General features: G+C 37.3%; 1 protein-coding gene across 4 annotated transcripts in view; it reads left to right on the top strand.

Moving 5' to 3' along the window:
• CDKAL1 (CDKAL1 threonylcarbamoyladenosine tRNA methylthiotransferase) overlaps window positions 1-19,277 on the top strand; it is a 654,356-nt gene that overhangs the window by 415,068 nt on the left and 220,011 nt on the right. For all 4 annotated transcript variants that reach the window (XM_082346348.1, XM_082346350.1, XM_082346349.1 and 1 more), the window contains one exon: window positions 3,953-4,098. In XM_082346348.1, coding sequence (XP_082202474.1) covers window positions 3,953-4,098 — 146 coding nt within the window. The remainder of the gene's footprint in view (window positions 1-3,952; window positions 4,099-19,277) is intronic.

Below are 19,277 nucleotides of genomic sequence, written 5' to 3'. Positions count from 1 at the left end.
TAAGCTATCTTTTTATGCCTAAGGGTAAATGGTATAGTTTGTCTTTTTTTGGGGGGGGGTATTTTCTTGCTTCAACATATATCTTAGATTAGCTGAAAAAAAAACCCATAGCAATGTTACATAAAGTTTAGCATTTTAAGTATGCAGAGACAATACTTCCTAACAAAGCTATAATCTGAGAGGGCTTTCACTGTGAATGCAGAGACATCTGAATGCAAGTATTAATATACACTGAGTGACTTTGTTCAGCTGGTAGTATATATATTCAGAACCAGGTAGAATATGATGATTAATTTGATGACTGCTGGACAATAAAAGTGAAACTTAACATTTATTTTAAAAATGCACCATACATAAATTGCTTTTTTAAATTAAGCCTGTTTTCATTCATTATTTTTTCTTTGCTTTTTAAGTTCATTAAAAAAATCACAAACAGTGAGATGAACTCCAATTTGTAATAGGAAAACCCCATGTGAAAACACCAGATAGAAATACTGTTTTGTTGATCTGTTAGACATTCTCTGGTCTTTGCCTATAAAATAGTCACCATCTATTTTAAGCAGCCTTGGTACATCAACCCTTAAATAAAAAATGACCATATATTAAAATAGATACTATTTCTATGCTAGTTGCTACCAGGGCTCCTTAAAACACACACATGTGCATGCATGCACACACGGACCTACACAGGCCTGTGTGCACACATGTCTGCACACATACTTGCCTGTCTACTCAGACTCTCTTACCCAGCTCTGAGCTTAGGGTTGCTCATGGCTGCTGCTCTTGCGCACACCATTTATAAATTATTTCCATAAGAGTGTACATTGTCATTCCAATCTGAGGCTCCAACAGACTTTTAGAATTATAACCTATGGTGGGGCTACCTATAAAGAATCTGATCTTTTCTTAGATATACATTTACTTACATATTCATATATAATTTTTCACTGTTCTAAAATTAAAACAGGCTGATTATCTGCTTGTTTACCTGCCTGAATATGTGCTTATTTACCTGCTTTAACCAAATGGAGCTAATTGAAAATTTGTCTTCCTATCAAATAGCAATTATATTTTCAATCTCTCTCTTTGTATCTTGATGTAGTTTTGACTCAGATCTACGTTTATATGTTTGGCGGTGTACTCAGCAGTCCTAGCCATTGTAGAGATCCAGAGAGGAGTAAAACATAACCGCAGCCTTGTCCACCTTCCATCTGGAGATGCATGACCCATGTTGCAAAGTAGAACCAAGGAGATACTTTGGTAACACCAGGAACAGGTTGCTGAGGAATCACAGAGGAGGAAGTCATCTCTTGCACCAGAGAATCTGTAACTCTAAGCTGAACCTTAAAAATAGAGAAGAATTTTGAACGGGGAAGTAGCCCAAAGGTTACTCTTAACCAACAGTGCTGAGTGAGAAGAGGGATAAAAGGAAAAACAAAAGAAAAAATATGTACTTTGTCTCTTTGGGGTACATTAATCTATGTTAAGTCGTGATTCTTTTAGTAGAAGAAATACAGACTTTAAATAAGGGGCAAGTTTATTTTTATTTTGTGTTCTGGTGCCTACTATTACAAAGTCTGTAGTATGAAGCCGAAGATAATTACTAGCGGGAAATCTTATTTTGAGAGCCAAAGGGGAAAAAAACCCACCAAATTTATCCTACTTGTTTGCTATTAACATTTTAATTTGAAAATTGTCATACTATAATAGGGCAGTGCTTCATCTAGTGCAGTATCCTGTTTATAGGAGAAGGCCACCTTGAGTGTTTCCAACAGAAACTGCACCCTTTCTGGCCCTGGGTCATGTTTACTGGGAACCCCTTTCAAATTTAGATTTTGCAAGTCAGTACAAGTTATCTCTCCTTCACTTACTAGGTAAGGAAACTGCCTTGTTGAAAAGCTATTGTGTTTATTGATAAATTCCTGTTCATGTGTCTGAAAACGTGTTACCATGAACTTTAAATACTCTCCAAGGAAGAAGAATGTTAGATAATTTATGTATTGAGCGCCAACGCATAAGCACATACTGGATTATCTTATTTTATTTTTACAATGGCCTGGTAGCCCAGTGAGGTGGGTATTACCCCTATCTCCATTCTCCAGATGAGAAAACCAAGGCACAGAGATTGAGAGTAAAATTTCATTTCACAAATTGTGTTATTTGTTAAGGTGTCATTTTTTTTTTACCACAGTATGTATGTTGAAAGTTAGTTGAAGCTGAGTCCTGCGCCTTTAGAAAACAGAGATTTTTGTATAATTTGTTTTTCTCACACTGTTCAAGAATCTTGATATTCAAGTGTGAAAAACCTGAAAGACAGAGAATCTAGCAGGAGGACAACATATTTATTGTAGAGTAGGTAGTGATAAAGGTTGCCCTGCATCCCACAGCCTTATTATACATGGAAGGTGTTGAGTAAGGAGATGAAGAGCCTTCTAACTAAATACCCAGCCAAGAAATGTAACACTTTTGTGAAGGAAATCTTCAGATGATGTGTTAGCCAGTTATTTTGCTGCTAAATAAGAAATTCTTGAACTTCAGTTCCAATTTAGTAATCTATATATAACAAGGTATATCCCTATTAATTCCTGGAAGAGAAGGTCAATAAAGGATATCCATGAGTAATATCATTTGGTTATTTGAATCTCTTAGAAGGATTTTTTAAACCAACTAAGCTGCTCCTAAGAAGATGGTTAGTTTGTCACTCTTTTCTTCCACTTTGGTAAAAATACTAATATTATAGTCAATGGAAAGAAAATGAAGGAATGAAGGGTATGGGTGATACATATGCATGACTGGCCCCTGAATAGCTAAGAGAGGTGACTGTATGGAATTTAGGTGGCTCTTTGACTCCATGAGATCCCTCAAAATACTGTTCTAACGATAAAAGGAGATGACAGACGTGAAAGTATGGTACAGTACTTTGTGAAAGTATGGTACAGTACTTTGAAAACTGAAAATCACTGGACACATGCAAGTTATTAAAGAGCAGTTCCTTTCTTGACATTTTTATCTCTGTTAGACCTTTAGTGTTCTCTCTCTTCTCCCCCCCTTTTCCCCTCCCCCTCTTTTTCTCCTTCCTTCTTCTCCCCCAACCCATTGATGGGCCATAAATTAGTCACATTTTTCTTCTTGCTCACATAAATCATAAATGGTTTCCTTACCACCGTTTTCCTTTTACCACTCTTTTTTCTACCCACTTTGTATCCTTGGAGGAATTTAGAACAATCTCTGAATTTCCTAATTTGTTTCACTTAAACTTGCTCTCTTTAACTTTGCAAGACAGATTCTTCTTTCTGCTCTTTCCTTATTTCTCTTCTTTGGAGCTCTGCAGCTTAAAGGTAGATAGCAGTAGGTGACCACTGGTGAACTTGTTGGCTTCATTGTCTGATACTCTGCCTTTTGCATAGTAGATACTCAAAAATCAGTGTTTGCTAACTAGCTAAAAAAGAAACAGGTGAGTTACAGATTTCTTTTTCTCCTTTAGCGTTTAAAAAAAAAAAAAAAAAGTGTTGACTTGCCCTAAATTTGGGAACTTTATTCAAGTACACAGGATTCTACAGCTTTGACCGTTTGCCTTAAATGTTGCTACTTCTGCTGCTAATGTAACAGGACAGAATATAACACTGCTTTGAGGGAAGGGAGGAGTGGTGTTTATTTTGAAGTATGCAAAAACCTTTTTTACTCTCTAGGCACTACATGAGTTTATGTCTGTTTTGTCACCTAAGAGAGGCAGTGACTGTGAGGAAATAACACTTCTGTGATATCCTCCGAAAGTCATGTTAAATTCCCAGATGTCATCCTAGAGTGATGCCGGTGGACTTTCACTCGAGGAGCCTAGAAGATTGGTCCGTTTTCAGCTGTGTGTCTTTGCTTGCACTCGTGAGAACTGATCTGAGGGAAACCATTCTCTGATTTGTTAAAGTGATTGTTTTCTCCTTCCATCTTTTTCAAGGAAATGGCAAAAATCCTTAGTCACCCCCGAGTCTATGCCTTTCTGCACGTACCAGTCCAATCTGCCTCTGACTCTGTGCTCGTGGACATGAAAAGAGAATACTGCGTGGCTGATTTCAAAAGAGTAGTGGATTTTCTGAAAGACAAGTAAGTCTGTTAGCATTTAAGAAAATAACCATCTCCTTTTTTCTTTTAAAAGCATGTGGCAAAAATGCACTTACGGTAGCCACAATTAAAGGTACCAGAGAGAGGTGAGACTTTCGAAGCTTTCAAAGCCTTTAAGTTTTCCTTAGACACCCTTGATGTGGTTTCTTCTTGCCCCTCAGTTTTATCCACCTTCCATCTGTGCATCGCACCCCATTAATTTGTGTAAGGTTGCCAGTCTTCCTACGGTAATGTGCACTGTGATCATTTCTGTACCTGACCTAGTAGATGAAAACTGCTTTAGCTTTGCTCTGCTTAAATCTCCTTTAATGTGGCTTTTTGAAGTTGTCAACTGATTTTGACGTGGAGGTAGGTCAAATCATGTCACTGCAAAAGAGATAATTTTCTATGAGATACCATTTTTTGAAGAGTATCTGGGAATGTCTTTGCTTTTACACACTTATCCTTGTGGTTTTCTTGCAGAATGGGATTTATGAGGAGATTTGGGGATTCTGTTTTTTTTAAGTTCAAATTGCCATTGACCAAAATTAAGGCACATTTACACAATCTCAGACATGAATGATAATTTTGCTTCCACAGAAAACACTTGCAGCCTATAATTATATTCTTCAAAATCCTACTTCTCATCATCACCAAACGTTGAATGCCTTCTGTGATTATAAAAGGCAGGAAATAATGCTGGCCAAGGTCATACAGAATGTTCTCGTCTGGGGCACTGTTCTCCCCGCTGGGGCTATGTCATTTATCTTGGCATATTTGTGGCCTGGGTCTTTCTACTTTCCATAATTTTTTCCCAGAGTCTTTTCCTCTGTTGTTTTCCTAAATTAAAATACAACTCTTTATTTGCATCTTCTTGTTTATAATTATGTACCTTTGTACCAAGTACTACGTGGATATGATTGCTTTATACAAATTGTAAGCAATTATTTTTTCCACCTTCAATTAGTCACTTATCCTGACTACATACAGATCTTTTAAAAATCTTTTTCTTCTTCTGCTTACTTTCTCCTTCCTTCTTCATCTTCCCTTTATGTGTCTAATTTTTTTTTTCACCTCTAGGCATTTCTTGATTATCCTAACCACCAGAAATAAAAACACTTGGTGTGCGTTCAAGCAAGTACAGCTAATTGTTCGAATATTCAAATCAGTGAATAGAAAGTATATTTAGTCTAAGATTTCATAGTTATAATCGTTAAGTATATACAACTTTCAAAGTTGAAAACAGAATAATGATGGATCTCTAATACTTCCTGATCTTGAACAGAACTGAGAGCAAGGCTAAAGAATAAGGATTTTTACATTAGATGTCTGTTGTTGGCCTGTATCCCTCCTTTGCATTTATTCTAGCTTATTATAGGTAAACTTGTCTCATGTAAGAGAGTCCTTTTGGGCACGCTGGTGCTGGTGAATAGCATGTTTTCAGAATTGCAAATAATTGGTTACACCTGTGAAATTTCTTGCCTTTTGCTTACTAGAGCAGTAGCAAAAAATGCACACAGTCCGTACCTGTGGCACAAGATTTTGCCGAGTGTAGACATGCAGCCTGTTGTGCAGAATGGACTAGAACACTTTCCAAATAGTTGTGTTAATGTGACTCAGTGAGGTTAAGGAATCAACACCTCCTTTTACCTCCATTTGGGTGAGTGCTGACTCAGTTGTTTGGGGAATTAATGAGGCTACTTAACTGGGCAACAATTTCCCAACAAGTTTTTAGCCTTTTATGTTACTCCAAAGATGGACCTTTTAAATCTGTTGCATTTTGAACAGTTTCAACAGCATCCGTGAGCTAAATAGGGGTCAAAAGATGATCCCATCAAAGTATTAGAAAATAGTACTAAGCTCATTATTCTTTCTTTGGATTCTGAATTACACTGTGGCATCCATGTGACTTTTCTAGAACTATCCCAACTGTCTGGAAGACTCCAGAACCTACCTAGGGATCTCCAGTATTTCCAGCACTGGAAGTATCAGAGATCCCTGGAGAGGAAATTAGAGGTGCCTGGAGAAGACAACCTATCCCACCCATCCATCCACAATTTCAGTTTCAAGTGCTGTGACTCCCTGGGATTGGAGAATATGAGTCTAGCCAGTGAGCATCTCCAGGTGATTTTTTAAAAATTAACTCTGTACTATATATAGTTTCAGACAGTTCATCAGAACCAAAAAATTGTATGTTTTGTCCCATCTATCCTGTTGCTTGTAAAGAGTACTATAGCCTCAATCTTGTGAGGACTCTGTAATCTAACTTTACTCTTTAGTGGAAAAGTTTTCCTGTCCCCTCAGGGAAGTTCATCTATCCAGTGAATAATTTCCAACTATGATGGACATTTAGAAATAAATGAAATATTTTAAGCACTCCTCTGCTCTGACATTTGCTTACTTTTCCCTATAAAAACTAGCATAGCTTTATGCCAAATAGATTCATGATTCTTGGAAACACTGAAGTTTCAGGGGTTTCTATAGAACCACTAGTCTGGATAACTGATCCAGCATAAAATTGTTTTGTTCAGTGTTTATTAAAATTTAATACAGTATTGTCATCCTTAGAAAGAGGGTCTGATATTACCACATTGCCCTAGTTGATGCCTAACACTAAATTCATACAATGGCTCTCACTTAAAATGGAGTGTCTGGTGCTCACTCCTTCTGTTTTTTAGAAGGAGTATAAATGTGGCCCTTTTCATTTGCATCTTTTTTCCTCTGAAGCCTTTGAAGTCTTTTTTGTAATGAACCTTTAACAAACAAGAGTCTCCTTTATTTATTTTTTTCTCCAGCAGTTTGAGGCTTCTCACATATTCATGTTATGAATTTAGGGATGAGGTATTTCCTGATCTGTTTCCTCAAAAAATCCAATCTTTAAAACAACCTACAGCATTTAAGACTGAAATCCACACTATGGGATTTTACATAAAGCTGCATGCTTTTAAGCTGTTAGTTCAGCGGTATTCGTGGTGCCATGTTTCTCAAACAGTGGAGGTGAAGTCTTTTTAGTTAATTTTCTTTACAGTTGAAATTGGCCCCTGTTTTAGCTGGGAGCAGTAGAAGTTTACATATGAGCCAGCTTGAAGCTGATTCATTATTCTCTTCAGTTGGTTGAAAGTTGGCAGCTACTCCCATAATGGCAGCTGGATTGAAGATAACCTGGTAGTGTTAGCACGTGTGGAGGCATATGGGAATGTACTAAATCAGGCAACCTTTGCAAAGAAAAGTGTCTAAATTACTTAATATACTAATTTAAAACGGCTGGTCATGAGCAGACAATCATATGACTGAAATTATTCTATTCAAATGTATTAATCCTGTTGGAAAATTAAGTCCTTTGATGTTTTTATTTAAATGGATAAGATGATTTCTTGAAATATGTAATGGGATTTATAGGGATGTGGAAGAAAACTGCATAGAACAAAGCAAGAGATGCGATTCTGGTTTGAGAGAGATTTGTGTTTTTATAATTTTTAATAAATACCTCATAAATTTTACTGTTTTCATTACCTGTCACTTTACTGGCTTCTCTGTTGTCTTTTTAACATAATACTGGGATTTTAAAAAGTAGAAAACTTGAATCATTTATTTTTATTTTCTCGTGTAATTTTAAAGACTTACTTCCCAATGAGAGGATTTTTCACTGTGATATATGGCAAGGATGTAATTAGGGTTCCCAGGACCTTGGGGCCTTGGACATAAACTTTAATTGGGTCCTACTCCATTTGAGCAGCGTTGAATTTACACAATCACTCCCCAACATAAACTGTATATTCACATATATTTTTAAAAAATGACAACATGCAGAGTTCTTTTCTCAAGAATATGTTCTAATGCTGAGTAAAAGAATCGCTTAGTCCTCAAATTCACACATGAAAGTGTGAAAGAAATATGCAAGAATGTCCTATTGATAGATACATTTTAAGAAATGAAGTGGTTTATGAATTAAAAGACCTAACCGTTTACACAAATTATTTTGTTAAAAGTCCAGTGACCTTTTGATTTATGTTAACTAGACCTTAAACTTGGGAGACAAGGTTCTTCTCCCTCACTCAGTAATTAAAATTTGAATGAATTAATGACCAGTTTGTTTTCACTTGCAAGTTGCATGGATCTAAAGTAACTTGCACCGTACTGTTAGCGTCTTTGTGTTGACTTTTAATTCCATGGTGTTATCTATATCAGAATTTACAATTATCATTTGTCAGTGTACTGTGTACTTCTGGATTAATTTGTCTTGTGTCCCATACTAACCCTTTTAGCCCTGTGATATCCATTCACACACCCCTAAGTTTACTATACCCAGAGATTTCCAAGTGAAATGCCACAACCAATAACTAATGAGTACTCAGGGGTAAAGGGGAATCTTTTTGTGGGGAAAACAAACTAGAGGGGAAGTGGCAGCTTTGCAGAAAAGGTTCTGTCCTCTGACCTGTCCACTGTACGCTCAGACAGTGAAGGGGCACAAGGGCATGAAGCTGGGGTCAATCTGGCAGGATGATTTCTCTGAGTCACAGTTACATCATCCAGCCTGTCCTATTTCCTACTTTTCCAATCTATCTGCAAAAAAGTCGTGCTCACTCATTAGTATCCTGAGTTCTTTTTCTTCCTTTCATTAGTCCCTGTCATCCGTGTGTCCATACTGGAGCACAATCTGATAAAAGGCAAATTATATTAAACTTGTATTTTATTCTGTTTATTTTCCCCCTCTGTCTAGTTTTATTCCTAGTGGCTTGGAAACGTAAATAGCAATATTTGTCAGAATAGAAGAAAAGAAAATTGCAAAAAAAAAAAAGAAAAAAGAATGATTCAACAAGGATTCAATAATTAAGTTTTCTTCCAGATGCATTCCCAGATGTGTTTCTGTTTGCTGAATAACCACCTCCAAAATAATTTAGGCAAAACACTTCCCTCCAAGATGTTTTCTGGCTCTTTTTCATCATCCTTAATATCTTTAACTAGGTTGTTATTTTGGGAGTCCCTAGGGTCTTGTTCACGCTTTTATCTTTTGTCAGATTTCTTTCTGAGGTAGTGAAGTTCTGTTCTTTTCCCTTCTCTCCCTTGCTACTTTTAAACTTTTTCAAGAGAATGAATACATATCATTGGAAGAGTTATCTAGTAGAAAATCACTTACTTTTTCCTATTTGAACATGGTATTATATTTATATTTGGAAGATTTTGACATCATGTGCTAAATACCGTATTATTGGGGGATTACCCCAAATTTGATTCATTGGTTTGAAGGTAATTAAATTTTCTATTGATTTAGCTTTCTATTGTCCTTCTAGCCTGGTTCAGAGAGAATTCTCATCACCACTCATCTCTTTCCATCTCCTTTTGTAATATGATTGTGTTATTCCTTTTAGGAACTGAGACGCTCCCTTCCCTTAATCCTTTGTATGTTTTCTCTACCTCAGCATTTTGATGTAAACATTAGAGTCTGTCAAGTCATATACTAATAGTAAGCATTTTTCCTTTCAGAGTGCTTCTTTTATTCCACAGGGCTCACATATTGTCAGGATGTTGTCACAAAAACCTTGGCAAGTATCTAGGTTAGATATTTTTAATCTGCACTTTATAGAGTGAAGGTCAGGGTTCACATGGTTAAAAAGACTTGTTGAAATCCCATAGCGACTTAATGCATAATAGGACTAGGTCCTCAGTTTCTACTGTGTAACAATCTTCCAGCCCATTCTAATAATACCTGTTAATTAAATGATTCACTTTTTCATTTATCTGTTTTGTGCCCAGCACTATAATAAATGGAACAATAACAATATCAATAATACTACTTAACATGCTAATAGTAATAAAACCAATAACTAATATTTTTGAGTTTCACTTTTGTGCCAAATACTGCTATGAAGGCATTGCATATATTAGCTTATTTAATTTTTAAGGCCCAAAGATGTTCAGTAATTTCCCCGTGGTCATGCAGTTAGTGACAGAACGTTGATGAAAACTCAGGCCATGTTATTGCTGAGCCAGTACTCTATTTTTGTTCTCATCTAAGGCATGTTGCTCTGGGGATGGAGACAGTAAGGTGGACTCAACAGATGCTGAGAAGATAAAAATTTACCGTGTGCGCCCAGAAGGGAAGATGAGGAAGGTAGGCATGAGTGTCAAGGATGGCTCCTCGGTATCTTATCTCAAGACATAGTAGAAGAAGATGTAGTTAACCAAGATAAGGAAATGAGAAGAAGGAGGAAATTGGGTGGAAAAGATAATGGCTTTGGTTTTAGACATATTGAACCTGAAAGGCCTTTGTAGGCAATCCAGAGCTGCTCCTGCAGGCTATAGAAAATATGGGTCAAGAGCCCAGGAGGGAGATGAGGGTCTGGAGAGAAATACTTGGCAGTCATCAGCATTTGAGGAGTAGACGAAGCTGTGGGTGATGAGATCATCCAAAAGAAAGAAAACAGACCAAGAACAGAAGTCCAGGGAACGTCAATACTTGAGTGGTGGAAAAGGAAAAAGGATCCTGTGACAGAGGCTGAAAAGGCACAATCAAGCCAGTGTAGGAGGAGACCCAGAGGGAAATAACACCAAGGAAGCCAAGGGACATTGCAGTTCTAGGGAAATGAAAATGGTAAGGGTCAAATGCCAACTGGAGTTGCCTCCTATAAGCAGATGTGGGGCTAGGTGCTCTGGGTTATATGGGAAAATAAAAAGTATTGTTAGATTACTTTCTTTACCAAATACTATAAGTGTTCAAAAGCTACTGAGTTGTAGTCATGGCTAATATGAGAACAAGTCTTCCTGGCCCTTGGTTGATGGCCGCATCCTCGGTTCCTAGCACAGTGCTTGGTTTGTCCCCCTTGACCTCCATATGGTTGCACTGTGTACATGGCAACCAGGGGCACAAGAACAAGAAGCAGGGATAATGTGTATTTGTTGAAGAATGGCACTTACTCTGGAACCAATAACATTAAGGCTTAGAGTAGTATTTCTCAGTCTGCTTTAATTAAAGTTCTCTTTTCATAGGCAAGAAAATCCCCTGATGTTTGCAGAGAAACTGATATGTTCCCTTTAGTGGAAGATAGTACTCTGCTTTCCTAGAGATTCAGTGTTCTGTGGACCCCTGCTGGCTAATAGCTCACGAAACTTATTAGACAACATTTATTGAGCATATAATGTGTCGAAAGTAATGTGCAAATTATAGGGGTTAACTCATGTAATTTTCACCGTGGCACACAAGAGATAGGAAATATTATTACCCCCACTCTACAGGTGAGGAAATTAAGGCACATAGTTAAGAGACTTGCCCCAAGTTACTGTGCTAGTAACTGGCAGATTCAGATTCAGGCTCCAGCCTGTGATCCTCCAAACTTTACTTGTTGCTATCATGGCATCTAGCTTTTTCAGGTAGGATAATTTTTAGAAACATTAGGGATAATGATAATTTTCCAATTAAAAATTGTACTATACTTTTAAAGAGAAATTTTAAAATTTTACATGCTTTCTCTTAAAAATTTAATACCTCTTTCTATAGTCAGTATGCCCTTTTTAGCTTTTACTCCCCATCCAGGTGGAGTCACTGGGTTAAGGGGGTGATAAGTTGTTTGAATGTGACCACGTGGAGGAAACCTACAAATAGAAGTAATGAGTGGCTTACCTGTAACAACATCTTTAACTATAAGCTGTACGTTCTTCATGAAGTGTGTATATAAGCAAATAAAATGCTGTACTAATGGTTATGTGTTGCAGAGCTATCATCCTACATAACCTGCTTGTTGTAAACACTTTGTAAGTCCTCATTTCTACCTCCTAGTTATCCTTTTCCCTAGAGCCAAGTATATTAAATATACAGCTCCAACTCCTGCTCATAAGCAGCAGCAGTTCTTAGCACTGATCATTTTCTCACTTGCTGCTGCATAAGGAGAGAGAACCAGTTATTGGGCACTCTTGCCTCCCCTTTCTCATCCTTGTCATCATCCTCTGATGGACATTCACTGAGTCCTCATTATTCTATCCAGGACCTTCCATTCTTAACAGAAACAACGAATCAAGGGAGCGTGTATAGTGCATGTAATTTTGACTGTTCTACTAGACTTTGCAGTACTATTCAAAAGGTGCCAAAACTAAGTCAGCAGCAAACAATGGGGAAAAGATTAGATAATGTAAACCACAATTGTTTTTAAAGTTTGAATCTCAGATTATTAAAATCTGACCAATTTAAATTAAATTCTGGAAATAAGACCAAAAAACATCACTGTGAATTAATTTCAAAGGAGCCAGAGTCTTGCATTTATTCAACTATTATTAATTGGTTATAGAATATACGTTAGGCACTTGTTAGGTGTAGAATATGAACACAGTAAAACTTGATAACTGTCTTTTAGGGACTGACATTCTTAAATCATGGATAATATTATATAAATACTTGTAACTACATTGTTTGGTAAGTATAGTGAAACTCTAACGTTAATTCTGGTATAGCGGGTGGGGACGAGTATAAACGTTTATTATAGGCTTTCCATGAATAAGAAAGAAATACTGAATTACAGGTCTTACACGAAAACCAACCTCTTTTCCTTAGACAATTATACTTGTAGGTTTGAGTTTCTTTATGATATCATAAAACCTACTGCTATTGAAAAAGGCTTTAACTAGCTTACACACACACAAGTATATTTATGTATATAAAAGTCATAGTTCAGTTTGTCTGCGAGTGACAGAAAAAAAGTAATGGCATAAAGAAAGTAGAAGTTTATTTTTCAGTCATGCAAATGAAGTCCAGACTAGGCAGTAGGGCTTTATAAGGCTCCGACATATCAGGGATGCAGGCAGGCTAAAGCTTTCATCTCATGGTCCAACATGGCTGCTTGAACTCCAGCCATCAGATTTGCATTCTAGTCTGTAGGAAAGTGAGAGGCAAAGAAGAGTATGTGTTCCTTCCCTTTAAATGCTTTCTGCAAGTCACACATGTTACTTTGATTATATCCTAATTGGTCAGAACTTAGTCATGTGTTTGCACTTGGCAGAAAGAAAGGCTAAGCAATGTAATTTTTATTTTGAGTCGCCTTGTTCCCATTTGTAAACAAAGAGCTCCGTTGGAAATAAGAGTAAGTGAGATAGTGGGGAGCAACTAGTAGTCTCTGTCTCAGTGGTTCCCATTTGATCACTCTTCTTGCTACATATAGAACTTATCCTTTGTCTAAGAGAGATAACCCTTTGTCTAAGAGAGATAACCCAAGCCCCATCTAGTTACCCTGTCCTACTGTACCAAGATCTATGGTTGATGCGCTACCCTTTTTAGAAGGTCCAGATGTGGCTTTCTGTGGACTGATGGCTATAAACTAAAGGGCAACCCAATAAATTCCCCATTTAAAATGGAGTAAAAATAAGATGATTATAACTTTTAAAATTCCCATTTGAAAAATGGGAGAATGTGAAACACATATCAGCTACTATTCGATGGGTATTAACAAACCCTGCTTGGTAGAAATCATGAAGGTTTTCTGCCCTAGCACTGAAGGACATTCTTCAGTTATCCCATCTGATGAGCCCTGATTTCCCTCTGTGAGAGAAACTCCCTAGTTGATTGACCTTCACGGCCATATCTGTGAAAGGCATTAGGGAGTCTGATCTTCTGCCTGGGTTCTAACACTTCCATGCCTGCTTTCTTCTGGTGCTGATTAGAGACATGGAAATTGCTTTAAGAGCTGTACATGATATGCAGATCATCCTGGTGTATCTTTGGCAGCCCAGTTCCCTAAAAAATTTAGTATGCTTTCAGTCTATTTGTTTCTTGTCAGTTCCATGAACAAGTGTAGTCGAAAGTCATGTCTGGATATAGTTTTGAACCTGAAGACTCTCTTATTTATTGACCTCTGACCTCAGTTTATCTCCTGCCTCTGAACTTACTGATGACTCCTTTCAGACCATCTGAAACACTCTTAATTCCATCACTGCCAGAAAACTGGGCCAGTGTATGATGGGGCACCAATTCTGTCTTCCATGGTATTGTAGCCAGTGCTTGTGATTGCTTCGCTTGGCTTTTGCAAACCTGCAAACCTCAAAATCACAGAATTCTCAGTCAAATTAGAGTGTAGTTCATAAACAGAGATTTTCTGAGAAAAGCTCTGTTTTGTTAAATCTCAGCTTGCAGCTGGCCAGTCCTCATCTGTGTTCCTTGTTGCTAGGAACAGTAAGGGGGAGCCAGCTCATATTTAAGGTTCTGAATCATTTGTAGCACTTCTACTGCTGCAGCCTTAGTTAACATTTGGTCTGTCTTCCAAGGTTCAGCAGGTGACAATTTGACCAAATATTTTGCAAACATTTAACGTTAATTAGCTTTCCAGCCTGCAATATGGGTTCTTTCTACCTGCTGCCCAACTAAACTAATGCCATACTTTTAGGTTCTATCACATGTAGCACTTCATTTTAGATAGGATTGGTTTTGGCTGTGAATTACCAAAAACATAAAATAATATCTCAAAGAAGATAGGTGTGTATTGCCCTCTCGCATTTAAAGAAAAAATTTAGGAGGTAGTAATCTTGTGCTGGTGGGATGGTCCACAGCAGCAAGGACTCAGGATTGTCTTGTTGCTCAGCTCTCCTCAGCCTGAGTTTCTGTATCATGGTCCATGATGACTGCTTAAATCCATCCATCAAGTCTGCATTCCAGCCAACAAAAAGGAGAAAGAATTGAAGAAGGGTGTACCCCTCCTTTCCTTAAAAGTTACATTCTTGGAAGTTGTACAGGACACTTAAACTTATACCTCATTGATTAGAACATGGCCATCCCTAGCTGCAAGGGAAGATAGGAAGTAATAGTTTCTTCCAGGCGTCCATGTGTCTAGCTAATAATCTATTTCTGTGGAAGATGGCGGGAATGGATATGGAGGGGTCACCAAAAATCTGTCACTACATGTACTTTTTTCAAAGTTCTCATGTTAAAGTTTGATAACTGCCCCTAAAAAGAGTTGAATTTGTAATCATAATTCTAAGCATCTAATTATTTTTTCTTGGGTATCATACCTTCTTTTGCACATGAACCAGTTGATATTCTTCGTTTTATATTGTTGCTGGTGGGGTTGGTGGTTTCATTTTTTTAAATGTACATATACTGAGACCACCTCACAAACTAAACGATATTTTGGCATATTATCAGTTGTCTATTTTGAGTGATTATCAGAAAATGCCATTTAAGACTTGAAGACTTAAAGACATTTAACATCTTCATTTTTTTTCTAATATCAAAGATCATTGTTATCTCAATTTTTCTTGTCCTAGATGTCCTTTTTGTATACATTAGCAATTGCCTCAGCCTCATGGTGAGTCCCTTCTTGTGGTTCCGTACCTCCTAGGGCATATCCTTCTACCCACTGCTTCTATCTATCACACTAGATCAAAAAGTAAATGCAAAAGCCTTAAGTGTATTTCCCCTGCTACCATCTCCAATTCAAGATGACAGTATATTGGAGTTGGCATTCTACCAGAATTACTAAATACTTTCATGTTAGAACAGAAGAGACGGAGAGGAGAAAATCACATTTTTCTTTTATTTGTTGGGGCAAGCTTATTTCCACCCCAGGATTTCCTCTCCTTTTGTGTGGGGTTACTTGCATGATGTGCTTTTGCTTTATTTATTTTAGGTGTCTTAGATTCTTAAAGGAATTTCTTCCTTATAAACTAATCTATTTTGATCAATGAAATCAGTGGTTTCTTGTTAATAGCCTTTAAAGTGAACAGATTTCTTTTCCCTTAATTATTATTTAGAGCAAGTTGTTTTTAGTCTAACTGTGTAAATAAGACCAAGCATCAAACACCTTTTAGAAAATACTGTTTTAATTCAACTGTCCAGTAATGCCTCTTTTTCATATACTTTTCCCTAATTTATTGTGATTCAATGTTTTAATTTTATCGTTGGAAAAAGTATTATTCTTTTGAGTTTTTCCTTGAAAAAATTTATTTCATTGTCTAGTTTGCTCTAACTCTTTCAACTGTTAATTCTTTTTTCTCCCTTTTAAATACTTTGTGCTTTCAAGAATCATGATATAATTAAATTTTGAAGAGTGTTTTTCTACTTATAAAAAAGTCAGAATTCATCTTAACTTTTATAGTGTAATTCCCTGAATTTTTTTTATAGAGATAAAAGAGACTAAATTTGATGGGAAAGTCTACAACATTAAGAATCCTGGTACACAGGAAGCTTTTAAAAAAAAACTATCAAATTTTAATACATTTTCAAGCAATATTTTCATGCGTAAAAGATGTGTGTTTTCCCTTTCTGTAAGCTAAAATAAATCTCCATTTTTTTCCCCAAATAAAACAGCAACAGAAACAAACAAATAGAAAAACAGCATTTGCATAAAAACATTACGTCATGACTTTTTCTCTGGATATTACTCACTGAATAATTATATTAATTTCTAATACTTATTGAGCACTTAAAAACGTCCCAGTCACTCTTCAGATTGGTTTATATATATGAACTCATTTAATTCTTACCACAACCCTGTGAAACACGTATTTTTGACAATCACATTTTAGAGATGAAGAAACCAAAGCACAGAGAACTTGAAATTACATAGCTAGTAGGTGATGGAGAAGACTTTGAACCCTGGTTGCCTGGTACCAGAGCTAGTGCTTTTGAACTATTGTGCTGTACTATCGCACGTGCTATGCTCTGAATAAGTACTGCTCAAAAATTGGCTCATAGACCAGTGCCTGTTTGCAAACTCTTTGTCTTTGATGTACAAGATTACTGAAATTGAAAGTAAGCGCTTAGATTTTCTGGTAATTTAACATTCCCAAGACATCAAATTTATGATATATTTTTTAGTAATTCACCTTAGTTGTGTTTTTAGAAATGTATCAGTCCATAATGAATTGAAAAGAAAACTGGTTATTCTCCACAAATAGTTCAAGAAGCACTGCTCTAAGGAGAGTAGCTTTTATAGCTGTTAGGTGCTTTTAAATTCATGATTTCATTCAATTCTCACAATGACCCTGCAAGTTTATGGTGCTATTCACATGCTTTAGGTTGAAAAACTAAAGATCAGAGAAGGTACATTTGTGATGGATCTGCAATTCTAAGCCTGGTCTTTATTCTATACAGTATAGAAACTATATTCTCCCATCCCTGGTGACATTCATATTGAAACATATAAATTTGTTGAAGCCTTTCAAGATATTTTTTCTGTCAGTTATCTTCATAAAAGAGAACTTAGATTGAATAAGTAAGCTTTTTTTTTTTTTAATTTAAAGATTCTTGAAACCTGGAGAATATAAAGAGAATAATACAACCTGGTCATGTATTAATCCTTTGTTAAGATATTATTTTTATTGTGAATTATTAGAGGCAATTCTTACTTTAAATGTATAGCGGCAACCCTAGTTTCACTTATTAAGATATTTTTATTTTGACTTATTGGAGGCAATTGAGATCTTGCTGCTGCCTCTCGTGGTCATGGCAGAATGTAAGGTAGCGTTCCCTCAGTTTCCACATCTATAAAATAAAAACGATGAGCTAACTTATTTAAAATTCCAGTCTAACTGAAGGTTTATATCATTTTCCCCCCTTTTCTTAGCTTTCTCCTGATGAGTTTTAGTCTTTTCTACTTTCCAGTTACTCCTGTTCTCCAGAAACCACTTATGGAACCTGCATTTTCCTGTGCCCTCGTTCCTCCTCACGGCCCACTTTCTCTGAAGAATGACCACCGTGCTGCCTGCCTCCCCTCCCCCGCCTTCCATCCACTCCTTGATCCTCTGGGGTCTGGTTTCTGCCCACTCTCCTTCAGTAGGTCTACTCTTGTTAAATTCCTCGTTGCAGACTCCAGCAGGCAGTCGTCTTTCATCCTTAATTTTCTTCTCTTAGGTTGGCCAGCTGCCTCCTCCGTGAATCGAGTTCAGTCTCCATCAGTCCTCGCCCCGCCCTTCCCCGCACCTTCACACATGTGCATCTGTCTATCAGAACGCTTTTCAACGAGAGGGCTCCACTTGGGTGTCCCTCAAGCTCTCAGTCCCCACCTTTCACACTTACTCTTCCTGCCATTCTCTTTATCTTAGTAAAAGGCCCCCCTATCCATCCGTCCAAGTCAGAAGCACAGTTTTTGTGGACTTTCCTCTCTCCTTTTTCCACCCAATCTAATCTGCCACCAGCTCCCATGAGTTTGATCGCCCACACGACCTGTGTCTGACCCTTTATCCCCACTCTCACTACCCTCATTGAGGAAGTTCTATGAATTGTGTTGCCTCCTAAATCCCTTCCAGGTTCACTCCCTCCAATCCACCCTTCACTTCATTGCCAGAATGTTCTTCCTTAAAATACAGACCTTGTATTTTTTTAAGCAAAGTTCTTCCATAGCTCCCCATCACCTTCAGTACAGGAAACAGCAGCAGTAGTCTTATATCGTCTACCACTTACTGATGTGTACTGCCAGAAATGCTGCAAAGTATTTTACATGTATAATCTCCTTACACTTTATCTATCTCCATTATGATGCTTCCCCACATTGTTTTGTGCTTGTGCATGTTTCCCCCCCCCAGACACTCCCCCCACCCCGTACAACTTCATGAATGTATCTCCAGCACATACTACAGTGCCTAAAACATAAACCCATTATATCTTTGTTGAATGAAGGATTTCTGTTGTTGTTGTCATAGGACTGATTTGTGTTGTAGGATGTGGAGATTTTGAATCCTGTAGTAGAAAAGCCTACAGGAAGGACAGCAAAGGCTTTGCTGGCTAAGGCAGAATACTTGTCCCAAGTCAAGGGAGTCAGAGGCCCTGTAATGCAGCCCACCCGCCTCTTTCATCATCACCTGAATGCACCAGGACTCGAGAAAGGGTGAAAATGACTGTCTTTATGCTTTGATTCAGTGCATACAGCCTACTACTAGCAGCCTCATGCCGACATGCACCATATTTTAAGGAAAAATAATTGTATCCTATAGAAAATAACCTTGGAAAGTCAGTTCCCTTCCTAGCTCCGCTGTCTCACTCTTCACTGCTGACTCCTTTCACTGAAAGACAGTGATTTCATTATTGTTATTGTAAGGTAGCTGGCTCTTCCAGACTATTTTATATTTCTTAAGTGATCAACCTTCACACAGCATGGTATCCTATGTTTAGCAGCAAAAACTATTCTTCTTAATTCCCTTTCTTGGGTGTTTAATTTAAAATATATAAAATTTAATTTAATTCCTCCATTCTGAGGTGTTCTGAAGGG

The sequence above is a fragment of the Balaenoptera borealis genome (genome assembly GCF_965194805.1).
Source record: "Balaenoptera borealis genome assembly, chromosome: 12".
NCBI classification, from domain to species: Eukaryota; Metazoa; Chordata; class Mammalia; order Artiodactyla; family Balaenopteridae; genus Balaenoptera; species Balaenoptera borealis.
This window is presented reverse-complemented; position numbering and strand designations above follow the sequence as displayed.